Raw genomic sequence first — 15,153 nt, forward strand, 5'->3', positions numbered from 1 at the left:
ACTTGTATAAATAACTTTGTATCAAAGTTGTTTTTATCAATTGTTTCTGAAAATTTATATCAATACTTACTACAGAAAAATCTCCTTCCAAGACTCCCATATACTCCACAGTTAGTTGATCTAAGATATAAACCTTGTTGATAGTTCCAGGTGGTAATTCTTTAAAAGTCTTTGAAGTTTACTATTTACATTTTATGTCCAATTGTTTGTTGTGCCACCTTTTATTATTTTATTTCTGTACATAATTTGCAGCATTTACTTCATCAGAGAAGTATGGTGTAAAGTTATATTGTAGCTGAGAAAATCCTAAATTCTCTTCAGATTTCAGAGGCAACATCTCCCTCCAGTTTCTTGGAAACAAGGCATGCATATTAAAAGTGAATAGAAGGATTCTGGGTGGCTTAGCCAGGGACTGAGTCCATCTCAGTAGCACATTGCAATATTACATATGGGATTAGAATTATATTTTTATAGATATACTTGGATAAACTAAGGCAAGACTGTAGAGCAACTTTCTCAAGGCCTAAAAGTAAGTTTTGTCAAGATTTGATTCTGGAAAATTTCTATAGCGGGAATGTGTCTGGCGTTGGCATTTGGATCTGTGTATTTCTGTAGGGTGATGTAGGCTCGTTAGCTGTGTGAAAAGGAAGGGAAATCTATAAGCACCACACTGCCAGTGGGAATTTTTTTCTGCTCTTTTTCAGGTGAATGGCAAAGTAACAGAAGAGAAGCTAGCAGCTTACACCTATACACCTGAAGCCATTTATGGAGCTTCCCATTTATATATCTTACCAACTCACAGACTGCTGCATGGGAATAGCAGTCTCAAGGAAGTCTTTCAGAGGGAGCTCATCCCAGGGAAAGGTGGTATTTTTCTCATACTGCAATTTGTTGTAGAAGAGCAACAATTATAGAGAATGATCTTTAGAGAATGTGCATCAAGCTGAGCAGGAGCTGTTCCTGTTGAGAGCAAGCAGGCCTTTGATTTTTGCTATGTCACACAGGGTCACATCAGCCTGTCCTGGCTTCAGATGTGGCAAGAGCAGCTATACTAGAATTCTTCTTTTTATAATAGTTGTTACACCTCATAGTATATAAAAGCAATGGAACAGATTCTTGTTTCCTCATCCACCAGAAATGAATAGTCCAAATTTGTCTGTGTCAGCCTATTGGAAAATCTCATGTCTATAAGGTATGTTGTCATTAGCACAAAGACAGTAGAACTAGTTCTTGCACCAGCAATGATTTCTTCCTGTCATAAGGACTCCAAAGAGGTCAGTATATCACTAATTTTTAGTTTATTAAAAATTATTTTTTAAATAAAAACAAATTCTGTGGTTTTATTACTAATACATAGCAAAGTGGATCACTGATAGATAGTAAAATAATACTCTACTATTCACATCCATTGTCAATACAAGACCCTAATGGAGTAAATTCAGAGTATCCCTATGGCAGTTCATGACTTGTCAACTGATAATGCTTTAATTGTTGTTAACTGCTTTCCTGAAGTCTCCAACCACCAATTCTGCCTGTATTTAGCATCCGTGGTCTAGTATTTTTTTATTGTTTGCAAGACCTGGACATGACCAGAGTAAATATAATATGTTTTGTTTCTGCTTCAGGCTGGTGTTCAATATTTTCTTTTTCTCTTACTGGTAAAGATAAGATTGTCTGGATAACATCTGATTTCAACAGCATCTTGTGGTTAATTGTGTTGCTTGTACAGAACCTGCTTTTTTAAGTAGTTATTTTCTACCTTAAAAAAGTTTGCATGCTAGTAGAAAGAAACATGGAGCCTGACTGTGTTGAGTACATAAAGCCCTTGTCTAAGAGGTGAGAAAAGCTTGGAGAATTTTGGAGAACAAATTTGCAGTTCTTGCAGTTGAACCAAATTAAAGCACTAACTGCACAAACATACATTCATGCATGTGCCTGTACCTTTGTTGGATCTTGTGCTTTAAGCCAAACCACAAAAGTGCAAAATTTGTTTTTAATAAGGACAATGGTATGTTTTTATATTGGTTTTTAAGTGGAAATACTTGCAAAATCTTTTTTGTGTGTCTGTTAACAATAAGCTTAAAGCTTTTGGCCGAGTTAAATTAAGAAACTGAATTGAAATGATGACAGCCAAAAGTTCTCAAAAAAGAGGCAAAATTTCACATAACTCTGCTATTGTATACTCCTGCTACTTGTGAATATACTTACAGACATTCTTCAGTTGAAATTAGCTGAGATTGGCATTTTACATATGAAAGGCCAGAAATGGCATTTAAATAAAAAGAAATTTTGGATGGCCTTATATAGACCCTATTTTCACAATAACCAAGACTTTTATAAAAAAATTCCTCAGTAACAAAAATTTTGATTTCATTAAATGTAATTGTTTTCTTTTCAATGGGCATAGTCCTGCAATTCTCTTTCTTCACTGTGTTCTCATTCAAATAATTAGGAGGGTATGTTTTTATGTTTTCTAGGAGAGAAAAAAGAGCAATTGTATAGCCGAGTAACTGAAAGCTCTAAAACCTTTAGTTTTGAAGTACATGTCTGTATTTTAGGCTACTATTATTTAAATAACTAGAACAACCAGTTGTCAAACATTCAATTTAATTTTTTTTTTTTGCCTAGAAAATGTATTTAATTTTGAATGTGGTAAGTCTAATGGTTTGGGGAGCAGGAGGTGCCTAAGATAAAGATTTGACCATTACATTGTTCATTATATCATTATAATACTCTGCATACATTGTCTCACACTTGTACCTGCACCACTCTCTCTTTTTGGTTAGGATGATAATGATGTGAGCAAATAAGCACAGCAAAGAGCACCTTCATCGACTGCAGTTATTATTCTGGGTTCCAGCATAAAATGAAAATTATTGCTGGGTGGAAGAGAGAAGTTATTTTTAAAAGCAGTGTCCTGCCCACTCAGCTTCCTGCTCATGACGCTTCTTGGTTAGTTGCTTTTAAAAAATGAAATTGTCCCTTTAGTACTTTTTTTAAACAGAGGAAAGCTGTGTGTAGTGGTTGGAACGTATAAATTTTCTTTATAATATGGATACCTCCGACACCTAAAATTTGGAAAAGTAGTAATCAGAAATAAAATGTATCATTTGTGTTAAGAAGCGTGATGAGATACAACAGCCCTGTTCTCAAAATTGCTGTTGCTTTACTTCAAGCAGATTTTATGCATTGCAATGCAAGCCTTCATAGCCTTGGCTTAGCTGTGAAGAAAGGTGAAAGGAAGCTCTTAGCAGCCCATATTTTAATGAATGTAATTATCATCAACTTAGGGGCACTGAAAAAGTTAGAAATAGGCCCAAATTGAGATCTGGGGTTCAAATCCTCAAAATTTGGCGTATTCAGGTTTGGATTTCTTCTTGCTGAGCCACCCAATCTGCACATTGTAAATCAATTTCAGTTTATTAGTCCTCACCCTTAATTCTCTCCTCTCCTATTTCCCCTTGCTTGGACATTGGGTTCCTCATCTGTAATATGAATGTGAATATCCTGTTTGGAAATCAGTAGATTACTTAGGTGGCTTTTTAACACAGGTTAGAAAAAAAAGGATGTCATATGGTTTGTAGTTCTTCTGTAAGAAATTAAATCATAAGGATATATGCTGCCCTGCAATTTTATCTGATTTTTGGTAGAATTTTGTAGCATTGTATGCTAGTACATAATTCAGGGCTTAATAAAACAAATTTGTACTACTTTGCAGCCACCTGTATTTTGATCAAAGACTGATTTTTTTGTTATAATCCAAATCTTACTCTGTTTTTATAAAGGTGCTTGTTATAAGTATGTTTTCTAATCATGATAATTTATCAATCTGACTTACTGAGCATTTTAATACATCTGAGCTTTCTTGAAATGTGAGTAGGTTTGTCACTTTCTTTTTTAAAGAAAACTGTTATTTAAAATTAATGTAAGTTTAAAATAAACTGCATTGTAATGGTAAGTGATGTTCTTAGCATATCTTCTGTTATATTTTACTTACCATATCATTACATTTGTTTTCAGACTCGCTGACTTCAGTGACAGCTGTGAATTTGCTTACCAATCAGGAGATTCCTGTAGTCATCTCAGCAAAAACCAATTTTGATAATTATCTTGATACTAAAATAGGTATGTGACATTAAATATTTAAGTGGAATAGTGTGCTTTTCAGTTGCTGTGTTGGAGCACAAGATACTGGTGTGGTAAATATTTGAACACAGAGGCTCTCTCTCCTGGATTTTGGATTTCTGTTCTCCATTAGGGAAGAAGGAAGGGAAAAGGAGCTATGTGGAATCTATATGGGTGAAGAGATTTACAGGATATTAAATGGAAATATTATAAAATTAGTGCATTTAATGAGCTAAGTTTGAGGGTCTGCATATCTTAAGAAAATTGGTTACATACAACATATGTGTTTGGCTCTCTCTCACCATCCTTTATCAAAACAGAACTGTACCATTTTTTGGCCTTTTTGTGTGTGTGTAAAGTTTACATAAATTATGTACATGCTTATAGAGAAATGCTTCAGATGGTAAATGTACAAAACTTCCAACTTTGATTTTTATCTTATAATATTTGTTTTGAGGCCAGTAAAATAGTTCTGAATAGGTAATAATTGTTTTGAGGTAGTCTTGGACAATTATCTTAGATCCTTTATCTCTCAAGGTAGCATTCCCATAATTTAAGGCACCTGATTTAGAGTTGAGGGTGGATAAGTGGAGGGGGTGGGTGTTGCTAGAGGATGCTGAATCACCTGCAGTGAGCTTCTATTCTCAAAGTTGTCCTGTGAAGCTCCTGTCTTGCTCCTTTCCTGGACATGGAGCCTGGTCCCAAAACTGGGCAGCTAAGTACATCCTCTTGGATAATGTGATTGTCCTAACAAGTCAAAGTAGAAATTGTACTAAGTTTTAAAAACCATATCCATTTTAATCTGCACGCACCAAGCGCTTAGTTTACTCTTGTGCTTTGCCATGGACTCAGCTGCATTGAGAAGGCAGTGTTCTATGCCAGTCCTAAAGGGAAATAATTACGTCTTCTTCCCTTTTTCCAGTGCATTCCTTATCTCTTAAGTCCTGTTGTTGCCTCACTATTGCTGATACTTCTTTCCTGTCCTGGGGCTGCTGCTTTCACTGCTGCCACTATTGGCTATTTTTGCACAACTGGACTGAATTAAACCAGCTGACTGTGCAAAAATGTCTTGGATGACCTTCACAGGGCTGATGGAAATTACCCATTTGGGTTGTATACCTTGCTTATAACATGGCCATGTCTTACACTTTAGATTTGAATCTGGTTTTGACAAACAAAGGTTTTCCTCGTATTGGAGAAGCCAAATGATTGAGATACCTAATCTTAATTTTCCTTAAATCTTCCAATTTTCTGGCACATACCTTGGCCTTATGTCTGCTGGAAGCAGCCCAGCTCTTCATGGGAAGCTCTGGGTGCCAGCTGTTGAGTTTTGCCAGTGTACATTAATAGCATCATCTTTCCAAAAGGAAGCAGACCAAAAAGTGGGAGCTGCTTTTTTCCATTTGTAGAGCATATTGTGAAGTCACCTGTTGCAGACTGCAGGGCTCTCTGGCAAATTAAGATACAAACATTGTTCTTGAAATGGCAAGAGTGTACATCTGCTGGGAAGATAAAATAGCAATTTTGTGTTTTTCTAGTTAAGGAGATACTTGTCACAGGGGAGTTTTGTTTGATTTTCTTTAGTCATCTGCTTCCAAACTTCCACACATTGGCAGAGTTAAAGTAGAGCTGGCATTTCACTGCCTGAACTAAGACAATTGTTAAGCTGGTTTAGTTAATAATTCCAATGTGCTCAGCAGATATTTTGAGAACTTTTGTGTGTAGTTTTCACTAACTTAATGCTGGCATTATCTTGTTGGAATAAGTTTCTTTGCCTTTTAAAGATGACAGTAATTGCAAGATGGTTCAAATTATTGATTAAATTATCATTGAAGGGGAAAAATATGCAGAAAGATGTATCTCTGTAAATAATAAATCTGATAGTACCTTAATATTATTTCAGAATACATGTGATAGTAAAACAAGCTAAGAAATTTCTTAACTCACTGTTAAACCCTCCAGAGCAGAATTAAAATGCATGACTGTCCCAAATAATAAAATGCAGAGGGAAAGAGAGCTTTGGGAGCCTTAAATAGTGTGAGTTGTGTAACTCATCTGAATAGCTGTAGGAAGTGTTCTCACTAGTTATAGTTTGAATAGCAAACTGATGTTATTTTAATAGTTTCCCTGAGTTTATAAACAAATCATGTCTTTCAGAGTAAGTTAAAGGGATAGTAATGTTTGAGACTGTTGCATTATGGTGAAATTAGATAATTTCTAATTCTAATAATATTCTATTATTTCATAATTCTATTAAATTAGGGATAAATTAATAGTGAAACAGGAAGACTGCTTTTTTGAGTCTTTGATTATCATATTAGCAAATATGATTAAAATTTGTATTGTTTAAACATATTATATTTAGATAATATGGTTATATTGAAAATTCTATAATTCTATCCAAATTTTATGGCTTTATTTTTAGTTATTTCAGAACCATCAAATTTTCAAACTCTTCTGAAAAAGAAGAACAGAACATTGATGAACGTTTGAATTACAGAGGAACTGAGAAATTACTGAGTTGTAATTATTGCTGTTTGAATTTCACTGCTTAAAGAATATAAAAACGTTTTTACTGTTCTTAAACCATTTTCTTTAACTCTTTTAGGAAAATGCAAGTCATTATAAAGAGAATGCCATAGAAATGAAATGGTTTTTCATCCCTTCTAGGAATTCCTAGTACTAGTGCAGAAGATGCTGCAGTAGCTAAGAATCTGGGCATTCCTTTCACTGAAGTAATTGAGACATTGCCAGATGGTTTGGAGAAGGTCATTAATTCTGCAGAGGTGGGTATACAAGTATGGATTTCTTTCCAGCTTACAGTAACAATGCAAGCTATATCTGTTTTCTCAAGAGTGCCAAATACTTCGTATGATTAAAGGGATTTTTTGTTTGTTTTTTAAAATCAAGCCAAGCTTATGCTACCAAATTTCTGGGAATAATTTAATGATGAAATATGTTGGCCCTCCTGTAGCAATAAGTTTTTTTCCTTTTGTACAGGAGAGGAAGGTTGAACTTTCCTCTGTATTGGTTTCAGTTCTATAATGGAAACTGGGTAATTTAACCTATGTTAAAAGTTGATTCTTATTTCATAACCTCAACAGAATCTTAACCTAAACATGAACATGTTAATCCTTCTTCCACAAATTCATTGAAATGTGGCTTCAGCCTTTGTGGTATCATGGATGCCTCAAGAGACATGGGAGTCTTGTCTTTAGATCTAGCTCTTGAAAATATGTGTTTTAATAGCAGACACAATTACTTCCCAGGTAGGGTCTAAGTGATTAAAATGGATGCGAAAGCAAGAATAGAAAAACCTGAAATGAGCACAGGAGAAGGAAAGCAGTTTTCATTTGCATTTCCTTAGTCTCTACCTTATGTTTGTGATAGAATTCTGAAAGTTTTGGCATACAGCAACTGGTAAAGATATCAACAGTAAATGCAAATATCTGCTAATAATGGCTGAAGGGGTCTATGTGACTCTTTCTCAGCCTTCTTCTATTCAGATCATCAAGAATATAATCCTTTAAGCAAGAAGGCTCAAATGAGCAGCTGATATGTGAATAGTCTCTTGAATAGCAGAATGTTAACCAGTGGTAAGAGGGAAATTATTATTTTATTTGACTCTCAGAAAACTGACTGGTTTTGTTTGTTCTTGCACTTTCACTGACAGCACCTATAATTTTTTCTTTCTTTTTCCACATCTCATTTTTTGTTTCTTTTTCAATCAGATCACCGGCATGACTCGGCAGGAGGCTTTAAAAGCTATTACTCAGCAGGCCAAAAATAAAAGAATAGGTGGAGACCTAACAAGTGACAAATTGAGAGACTGGTTAATATCTCGACAGCGCTACTGGGGAACGCCCATCCCAATCGTTCACTGCCCAGTGTGCGGCGCTGTCCCCGTACCTTACGGGGACTTACCTGTGGTGCTGCCCGATGTCACCACCTTCACAGGAAAGGGAGCCTCACCTTTGGAGAGTGCCCCAGAATGGGTGAACTGTTCCTGTCCAAGGTAAGTCAGTGCTGTGTTTGCTGGGAGAGATCACTTTGCACCTGCCTGTTCTTGCGCACTTCCCCAAGGTGTTGGCGAGTGACTGCTCTGAGACAGGATACTACTCCAAAATAATGTTTAGTGTGACCCAGCACAGGGATTTTTTTCTTATACGCTCTCTAAAACACCTTTTTTTGCAACACTCAATGCCTACTGCTGTTTTCTCATAAACGGGGATTTTTCTCTTATACACTCTCTAAACCACCTTTTTTTGCAACACTCAATGCCTGCTGCTGTTTTTTCATGAACAAATTAAACCAAAACTCACTGGTTTTAAGTTAGAGGAGCGAAAAAAGGGAAAAAACAGAATAATTTTCTCCGTTTTCCATTTCTTAATAGTATTTATCACTTCATTTATTACAGTTATTTTAATTGTCTTTCATCAGTGTTCATATAAAGCTTATAATGATTACCGAATTAGTCCTCTTGTTAAGGAAACTAACATTGTCTTTATTTTCTTGCAAAAGTCAACAGTAAAGTATTCCCTCAGCTATATAAATCTTTATCATGAAGCTGTACCTTACAGATAGCGTGTAATTCAGATTTGAAAGTAAATGCATCCTGTCGTCACTGTAATCCTTTTTGTTTGTAGTCCATCTGTTCAAGAAAAAAAAAAGAAAAAAAGAAAAAAATCTAATTGATGTAGTGAGAGATATGTTGTAAAAATCGGTTGTGTAAACTTGAGGACTGCATAGATACTCTGTACACTGAAGTTTGCCTATAGGTTCTGTGGGAGGAACTGGTAGAATATAAAGTATCCCAGAGCAGTTTTTCATCAGCAGTGCAATGCATTGCTGCTCCTAGTAGCCTGACCAAACTAATGGGAAGCATGTTGTCAGGCTGCCAGGTAGGGAAATCAGACATATAAATGGCAATAGGGCTCTCACTGCAAATTCAGCAGATTCATAACATCTAAATTTTTTTTAATATCAGCATTTCCATGGTTCTCTGTAAATGTGTATTTTAAACTTTGTTGATAACGTGTAATTTTTTGTAAAACAGACCTTTACTCCCATGTTTCTGCATAGAAAATTTCTTCTCAGATGTGCCTATTGAAATTGCACGTAGTGTATTTTAAAGTGTGACCTTTGCAGTAAAGCCTTATTGAATAAGATCCACAGTTTTAGTAAAACGCCCAGAAATGCCTTGGTCTACAATTCCTAATTTCAACTGAAAAATTTTCCTGTTGTGACTGAAAATCACTGTGTGCACTCTTGTCTTCCCCCACAATCTTAGTTTAAAATTATTTTGTTGTTTAGCAGACAATAACACACTTTTGATGTATAGCAAATCCTTACAGTTTCTGGATAGTTATTGTGGCTGTTCTGCATAGAAGTTAATCAAAGGCATTTGTTTAGTCAGAAATAAAGTCACACAGGATTAGTTTCTTAGCCTAAAATGTAGTAGCTTGCTGAAATTAACTTCTTTTTAATTCTCATCTTTATTTGTCTTCCTAATTTTCACCTTTTTGACAGCTATCATCAGTATTGCTCATCCATGTCTGCTACAGTTTCAAATCATTTGAGCTATTACTTCTATGTGTAGTCATCCTTGGTTTTCCTTGCTCCAAGGAGTGACATCATCCCTTCCTTTAGTTCTTCTCTCCAGTAATAGGGTTTTTTATTAGTGTCATTTAATATCTAGAATTAATAAGGAAAGCCAGATGGAAAGATACAAAAGTCCGAGTATTTGGGTAACAATAATGTTAACAATCATAAATGGGAGGAGATGCCCAAGTTATTCTTTGTAATACAAGTCCAGTAATTGTGTTAGTTGTCTGAAGATTGTCTAATGAGATTACAGTATTGTGCCTGTAATCACAGTATTGATATAAATTGTATAAACTCTGAAAGATGTCCATGCTGTCTCTGTGTTAGTGAGCCATGTCCATTTAGAGCACAGAGGCATGAAGCAGATGTAATTATGTTTCAATGACTGTAAAGTATTCTTACTTTTGACAGAAAAGCCATTCTTTTACATTGCCTGAATCTTTGTTTATATATTCAATTTGAAAAAAATTATTTTTCTACACTAAAAAGCAGTTAGAAGTAAAACTCCTTTATTACATTATTCTCACTGGAAGAAAAACTTGCATGTAGAGGAGGACCAGGTACAGAGACAGAATGAAGGAAAATGTTAAGGGGCGATGCGCTTGTAAACTTGTCTTGGCAAGCCAAGCTGAAGTATCGGGCAGGCAAGCAGAGATACATGTTGCAGGTCACTCATCAAGACTGATCAGAGATTAAATATGCAGTTAGTAAATATGAAATAGCCAGTCCCCATTCATTATGTGGACTTACTACTACTATATACATGAATTTAAACTTACATACAATTATTAACTGTGTACATTTCTTACATATAATCAGTGTACAAGAGTGTCACAGGTTGCGAAATTTGATTGACTTTAGAATAATCCCATTGTTTTAATAGTAAGAGTTTTAAGAGGGACCATTTACAACAAATGGAAGTTCATTAAATGTGATTATTGGCTCCTACAAACAATGAATATTCAAGGAGAAATTAACAGAAAGTAACCTCAGCTCCTAAAATCTATTTTGAAACTGTTCCTTAGGGCTGCCGATATAATTGCAAGCAAAAAATCAATTTGCTGTAATCACAAATTAAAATTGTGCTACGAGGTCTAGAAAAGATTTGATCTCAGTGAAAGCTGAAATTAAACTAAGTTAATTTTTTCTAGAGATAATAAATGGAATCTGCAAAGACCATTTTGTACAGACAATCAGTGAGAGGCAACCACCTGACCTTTCTGCTAAATCTGCTGGTACCTAACAAGCGTGATCTATATTCAGTACCCATTAACTTGATGGCAAAGTATGCTTGTCTGTGCTTTGTAGCTTTTAAAATGGCAATTCTAAAAAATTCCAAGATTGAGAGGGCTGTCCAGTGCAGCGCCATCTTCTGCTGTTGCTGGGTATGATGGCTGCTCAGGCTTGCTTTTGCTATGTTTTGGGAGGGAGAGGGAAGAAATCAGTCCTGTTACTGTTGTTGGACTTTTTCTGAACATGTCACTCTTCAGACTGCTCAGTTTTCAATCTAAATGTCTTTATGGCTCTCTGTCCATGTTTGTTTGGGTTTTTTTCTAAGCTTGTCACTTATCTAAAGGAAGCTTTTCTCCCCTCTTGCTCAGGTGCAAGGCAGCAGCACGGCGAGAAGTCGATACCATGGATACCTTTGTTGATTCTGCTTGGTACTACCTGAGGTACACTGACCCTCACAACACTGACAGGTGAGGGCTGCAGGCACAGGGCCACTGGGGCAAGCCTGCTGCACAGAACACATGGCAACAAAGAGACCACACACTCAGGTGCTTCCAGCTTCTAGCTGCAGTCTGCTGGCAGGGTAAATCCCTGCACTGCCCTCATTATGTGCCTGCCCTTTGGGCCTGAGCACAGCACAGGGTAGGTGGTGTGGTTTAACCCCAGCTGGCATTAAACTACCACTCAGCTGCTTGCTCACTCCCCACACACAGCCTTGTGGGCTGGGGAGGACAGTTAGGAGAAGGAAAAAAAAAAAGTAATAATCATGGCTTGGATAAGAACAGTTTAATAACTGAAACAAAGTATAATAATAATTATAATAAAAAGGAGAGGGAGAAAGAGAGAGAGAAAACCCAGGAAAAATAAGTGATGCACTATATAATGGCTCACCATCTGCTGAATGATGCCCAGCCCACCCCTTAGCAGAAATTGGCATCTCCCAGCCAACTCCCCCAGTTTATCCACTGAGCATGACAGTCCATGGTATGGAATATCCCTTTGGCCTGTCTGGGTCAGCCTTCCTGGCTGTGCTTCCTCCCGGCTTCTTTGTACACGTGCTCTCTGGCAGAGCAGGAGAGACCAAGAAATCTTTGGCTTACAGTACACACTGCTCAGCAACAACCAGAACATCTGTGTGTTATCAACATTATTCTCATACTGAATTCAAAGCACAGCACTGTACCAGTTATTCAGAAGAAAAAGAACTCTATCGCAGCTAAAATCAGGACAATATCTGGAGCTGGTCTAAAAATGTGGTATTTGATTGCTCCTATGTCAGGAGATCTAGAAGAGCAGGATGTGTAAGCACAACTATGCAAGCACAGGAACTACAGGGCAAGGAGCAGAAATTTGCCTGAATGGGAATTATGTGGCAGGGCTCAGAGAAAATGTTCAGCTGAGGAGCTGAAGTCCTTAGTGGGCCATGCCATCAGGAATGACAGCCTGCCATGACTTCAGACTGGTGAATTGCATGGAGCATACCCTCCCTGTCAGTGCACTGAGTAGTTCAGTGAGTGGACAGGCAGTGCTGTTCCAATGGTAAGAAGAGGAATAGTCCAGTGTAACATGCAACTGCCAAGCCTGGAACCTTCCCTTCTCTCCTTTTAAATTCTGGTGATTCTTGCCATTTCCGTGTGTCCAGACCTCAAGTGAAGAGGCATCACAGCAATGTCCTGCTGTGTCAGCGCTTCCACTGCATGCATTATTAATGAAATGAGGTTTTTCATGTGCTATGGACTAGTGTCTGCAGCGTGGAGAGTGTGGGAAGGCAGATGTAGTTATTTAGCTGTTTTTCTGCTTCATAGTCTGGCTGTAGTAGCACTGCTTGATAGCACTTTTTTTTCCCAAAGAGGAATTAGTGCAACATCTGTACTATGTAGTCTGAAGAGGACAGGAGGAAGCACATTTTAAAACATTGATACCACATGATAGGCTGTTTGGGCATGTATTTGTTTATTTATTGTGCAGAGCAGTGTCTGGAAACATACTGCATTTATTCAGTGACTTAATATTGCTGGGCCGATTATTTTTTTGTATTGGCAGCACTAGTTTCATTAAACTAGAGAAAAATCTTCTGTGAACTCTTTTATTTCATGCCAGTTTTAATTACTTTCTAGTGCTAGCATGAATATATTACTGCTATTACTGAGTTAGGCAGATTGCTTCCTCTCCATTACAGTTTGAAGTATTTTTTGTGTGTGGGCAAGAGGGACTTTTCCAGAAGTTGAAGAATAAATAGTCAGATGTAACATCCAACTGTCAAAGTAACAGCTTAGTGTAGTCTAATCTGTTTTACACTGAAATAAGAACATTTATATGGACTTCTGCGCTAAATTGCTGCCTGCATTTGATTTATTTAGTTAGTTCTTCTAACTAAGCTATGCATATGTAAACCCTTCATTTCCATAAACCATATTTCACTGGTCTACAGTTCAGAATTACTCTGTTGATTCTGGAACCCTATGAACAAGTCAGGTTTGATTTGTTCCACCAAAGACATGAATCCCAGATAATTATTTGCTTCTGGGCTCATCTGTGAGGAAGAAGTGTTGCTGTAACAAAAGTTACTGATGGAATAATCAGACAGACAAAGCAAATAAATTTGTTAGAGCGGGGGCTTGAAGCCTACATTAGAGAAACACTTCTGTACAAATTGTATTTTGTGTGCCCGCTGCAGGAGACATGGAAATATGTAATGAAGCAGTAAGCAATGCTGGGAAACCATTCAGGTGACCTCCAACGATATGTAAATATGCTGTAAATGGCAAATTTATTGTCATTTCATGAGCATCCTTCAGTGGGAGTACTGTGACCCATCTCACTCTACAGAGGGTTCTGCAGCCTTAAACTCATCATTGCCCCCTAACAGCAGCAATGCAAACCGTCAATTAAAAAGACGGGTTTTAAGTGGTCATGTCTTTTGTCTTTCATTCTAATATATTTCTATATAAAGCTTGATAAATACTAAAAATTTAAAGCCAGCCACAGGATATTTCCAAAAAAATAATTTTAAGAGCAGTCAAGCGTTTTCATTGATTTCTCAGGTAGTTGCTTGCCTGAAAAATAGGTAAATAATCTTTTTGTGGATCTACATGTCAGAAGAAAATAAATTTCTATCTATAATAAGCATTTTACTTATTAAAAAAATGAGAAAGATCTGATAGTAAAATGAAAGTTTTATTACACGGTTATTGCTGTCAGTAAACAGTGTTGTCCAGTTAAGGATGATGAACTACTTTAGTAGTGCTTTAGTCTTTCTTTTCAACACTGGATTTTCCCCTATAATTGTGTTTTTTCAGGCCCTTTAATAGTGACTTAGCAGACTACTGGATGCCTGTGGATTTGTACATCGGAGGAAAGGAGCATGCAGTTATGCACTTATTCTACGCAAGGTTCTTCAGCCACTTTTGCCATGATCTAAAGATGACTAAACACAAGTAAGCCGTATATATTTCTGTTAAAATCTTTCATATTTCATTTGACTCATCAGAGTATTAGTGGACATTGACGTGATGGTGGAACATAGCATTGAGTAAGCCTGAATTTTCCTGCCTTGTCAGTACTTGGTTTCTCACAGTGAGTTGCACTTCCTGTATATGTTCATAAAAAGGTTTTTATTGCATGAGTATTAACTGGCTCAGAGCAAGTGACAAAGTGCTGCTGTAGATTTCCAGCCTGCAAAAGCATGCACAAATGAGTAACTTCAGGCATTCTGTGTAGTGCTATTATTTCAAATTAGGTAACTTCCTACCAGTAATAGCATTCATTTCAGTGAAACCATGCATATGTAAAAAACAAAGCACTCTTATAAGTCACTGTATAATTGGAGCTGAGCAGTACAAAACACTTCTAGATAGGCAAAAGAAATATATTTATCTCATGCCAATTTATTTTTTATTTAATTAATTTTATATCATTACTCTTAATTATTCTTGTTGATGCTGCTGCTATAGTCTAATTCACTGTTCTCTGTTTTGGTTAGAGGTAAAGTTTGATGGAAGTGGGTCATCTGTTGTTCTGTTCTTTGTCCTCTTAGATAGGTTCTGAGCTTGACATCCCCATTTCCACTGAAATTCAGCTCTTTTGTACCCTAAAATGCCATCCTCAGCTTGGAGAGTACTAGTGGCAGAAAAATGAAACTCTGGCCTGTGCTGTGTTCTGTTCTCCCATCAGCAGAGATGACTGAATAGATTG

General features: G+C 36.7%; 1 protein-coding gene across 1 annotated transcript in view; it reads left to right on the forward strand.

The window, feature by feature from the left end:
* LARS2 (leucyl-tRNA synthetase 2, mitochondrial) overlaps nucleotides 1-15,153 on the forward strand; it is an 82,819-nt gene that overhangs the window by 40,685 nt on the left and 26,981 nt on the right. Inside the window, exons 9-14 of the mRNA XM_030943528.1 lie at nucleotides 705-864; nucleotides 4,021-4,125; nucleotides 6,796-6,911; nucleotides 7,857-8,140; nucleotides 11,331-11,429; nucleotides 14,259-14,396. Of these exons, the coding sequence (XP_030799388.1) occupies nucleotides 705-864; nucleotides 4,021-4,125; nucleotides 6,796-6,911; nucleotides 7,857-8,140; nucleotides 11,331-11,429; nucleotides 14,259-14,396 (902 nt within the window). The remainder of the gene's footprint in view (nucleotides 1-704; nucleotides 865-4,020; nucleotides 4,126-6,795; nucleotides 6,912-7,856; nucleotides 8,141-11,330; nucleotides 11,430-14,258; nucleotides 14,397-15,153) is intronic.

This window comes from Camarhynchus parvulus, chromosome 2 (genome assembly GCF_901933205.1).
Source record: "Camarhynchus parvulus chromosome 2, STF_HiC, whole genome shotgun sequence".
NCBI classification, from domain to species: Eukaryota; Metazoa; Chordata; class Aves; order Passeriformes; family Thraupidae; genus Camarhynchus; species Camarhynchus parvulus.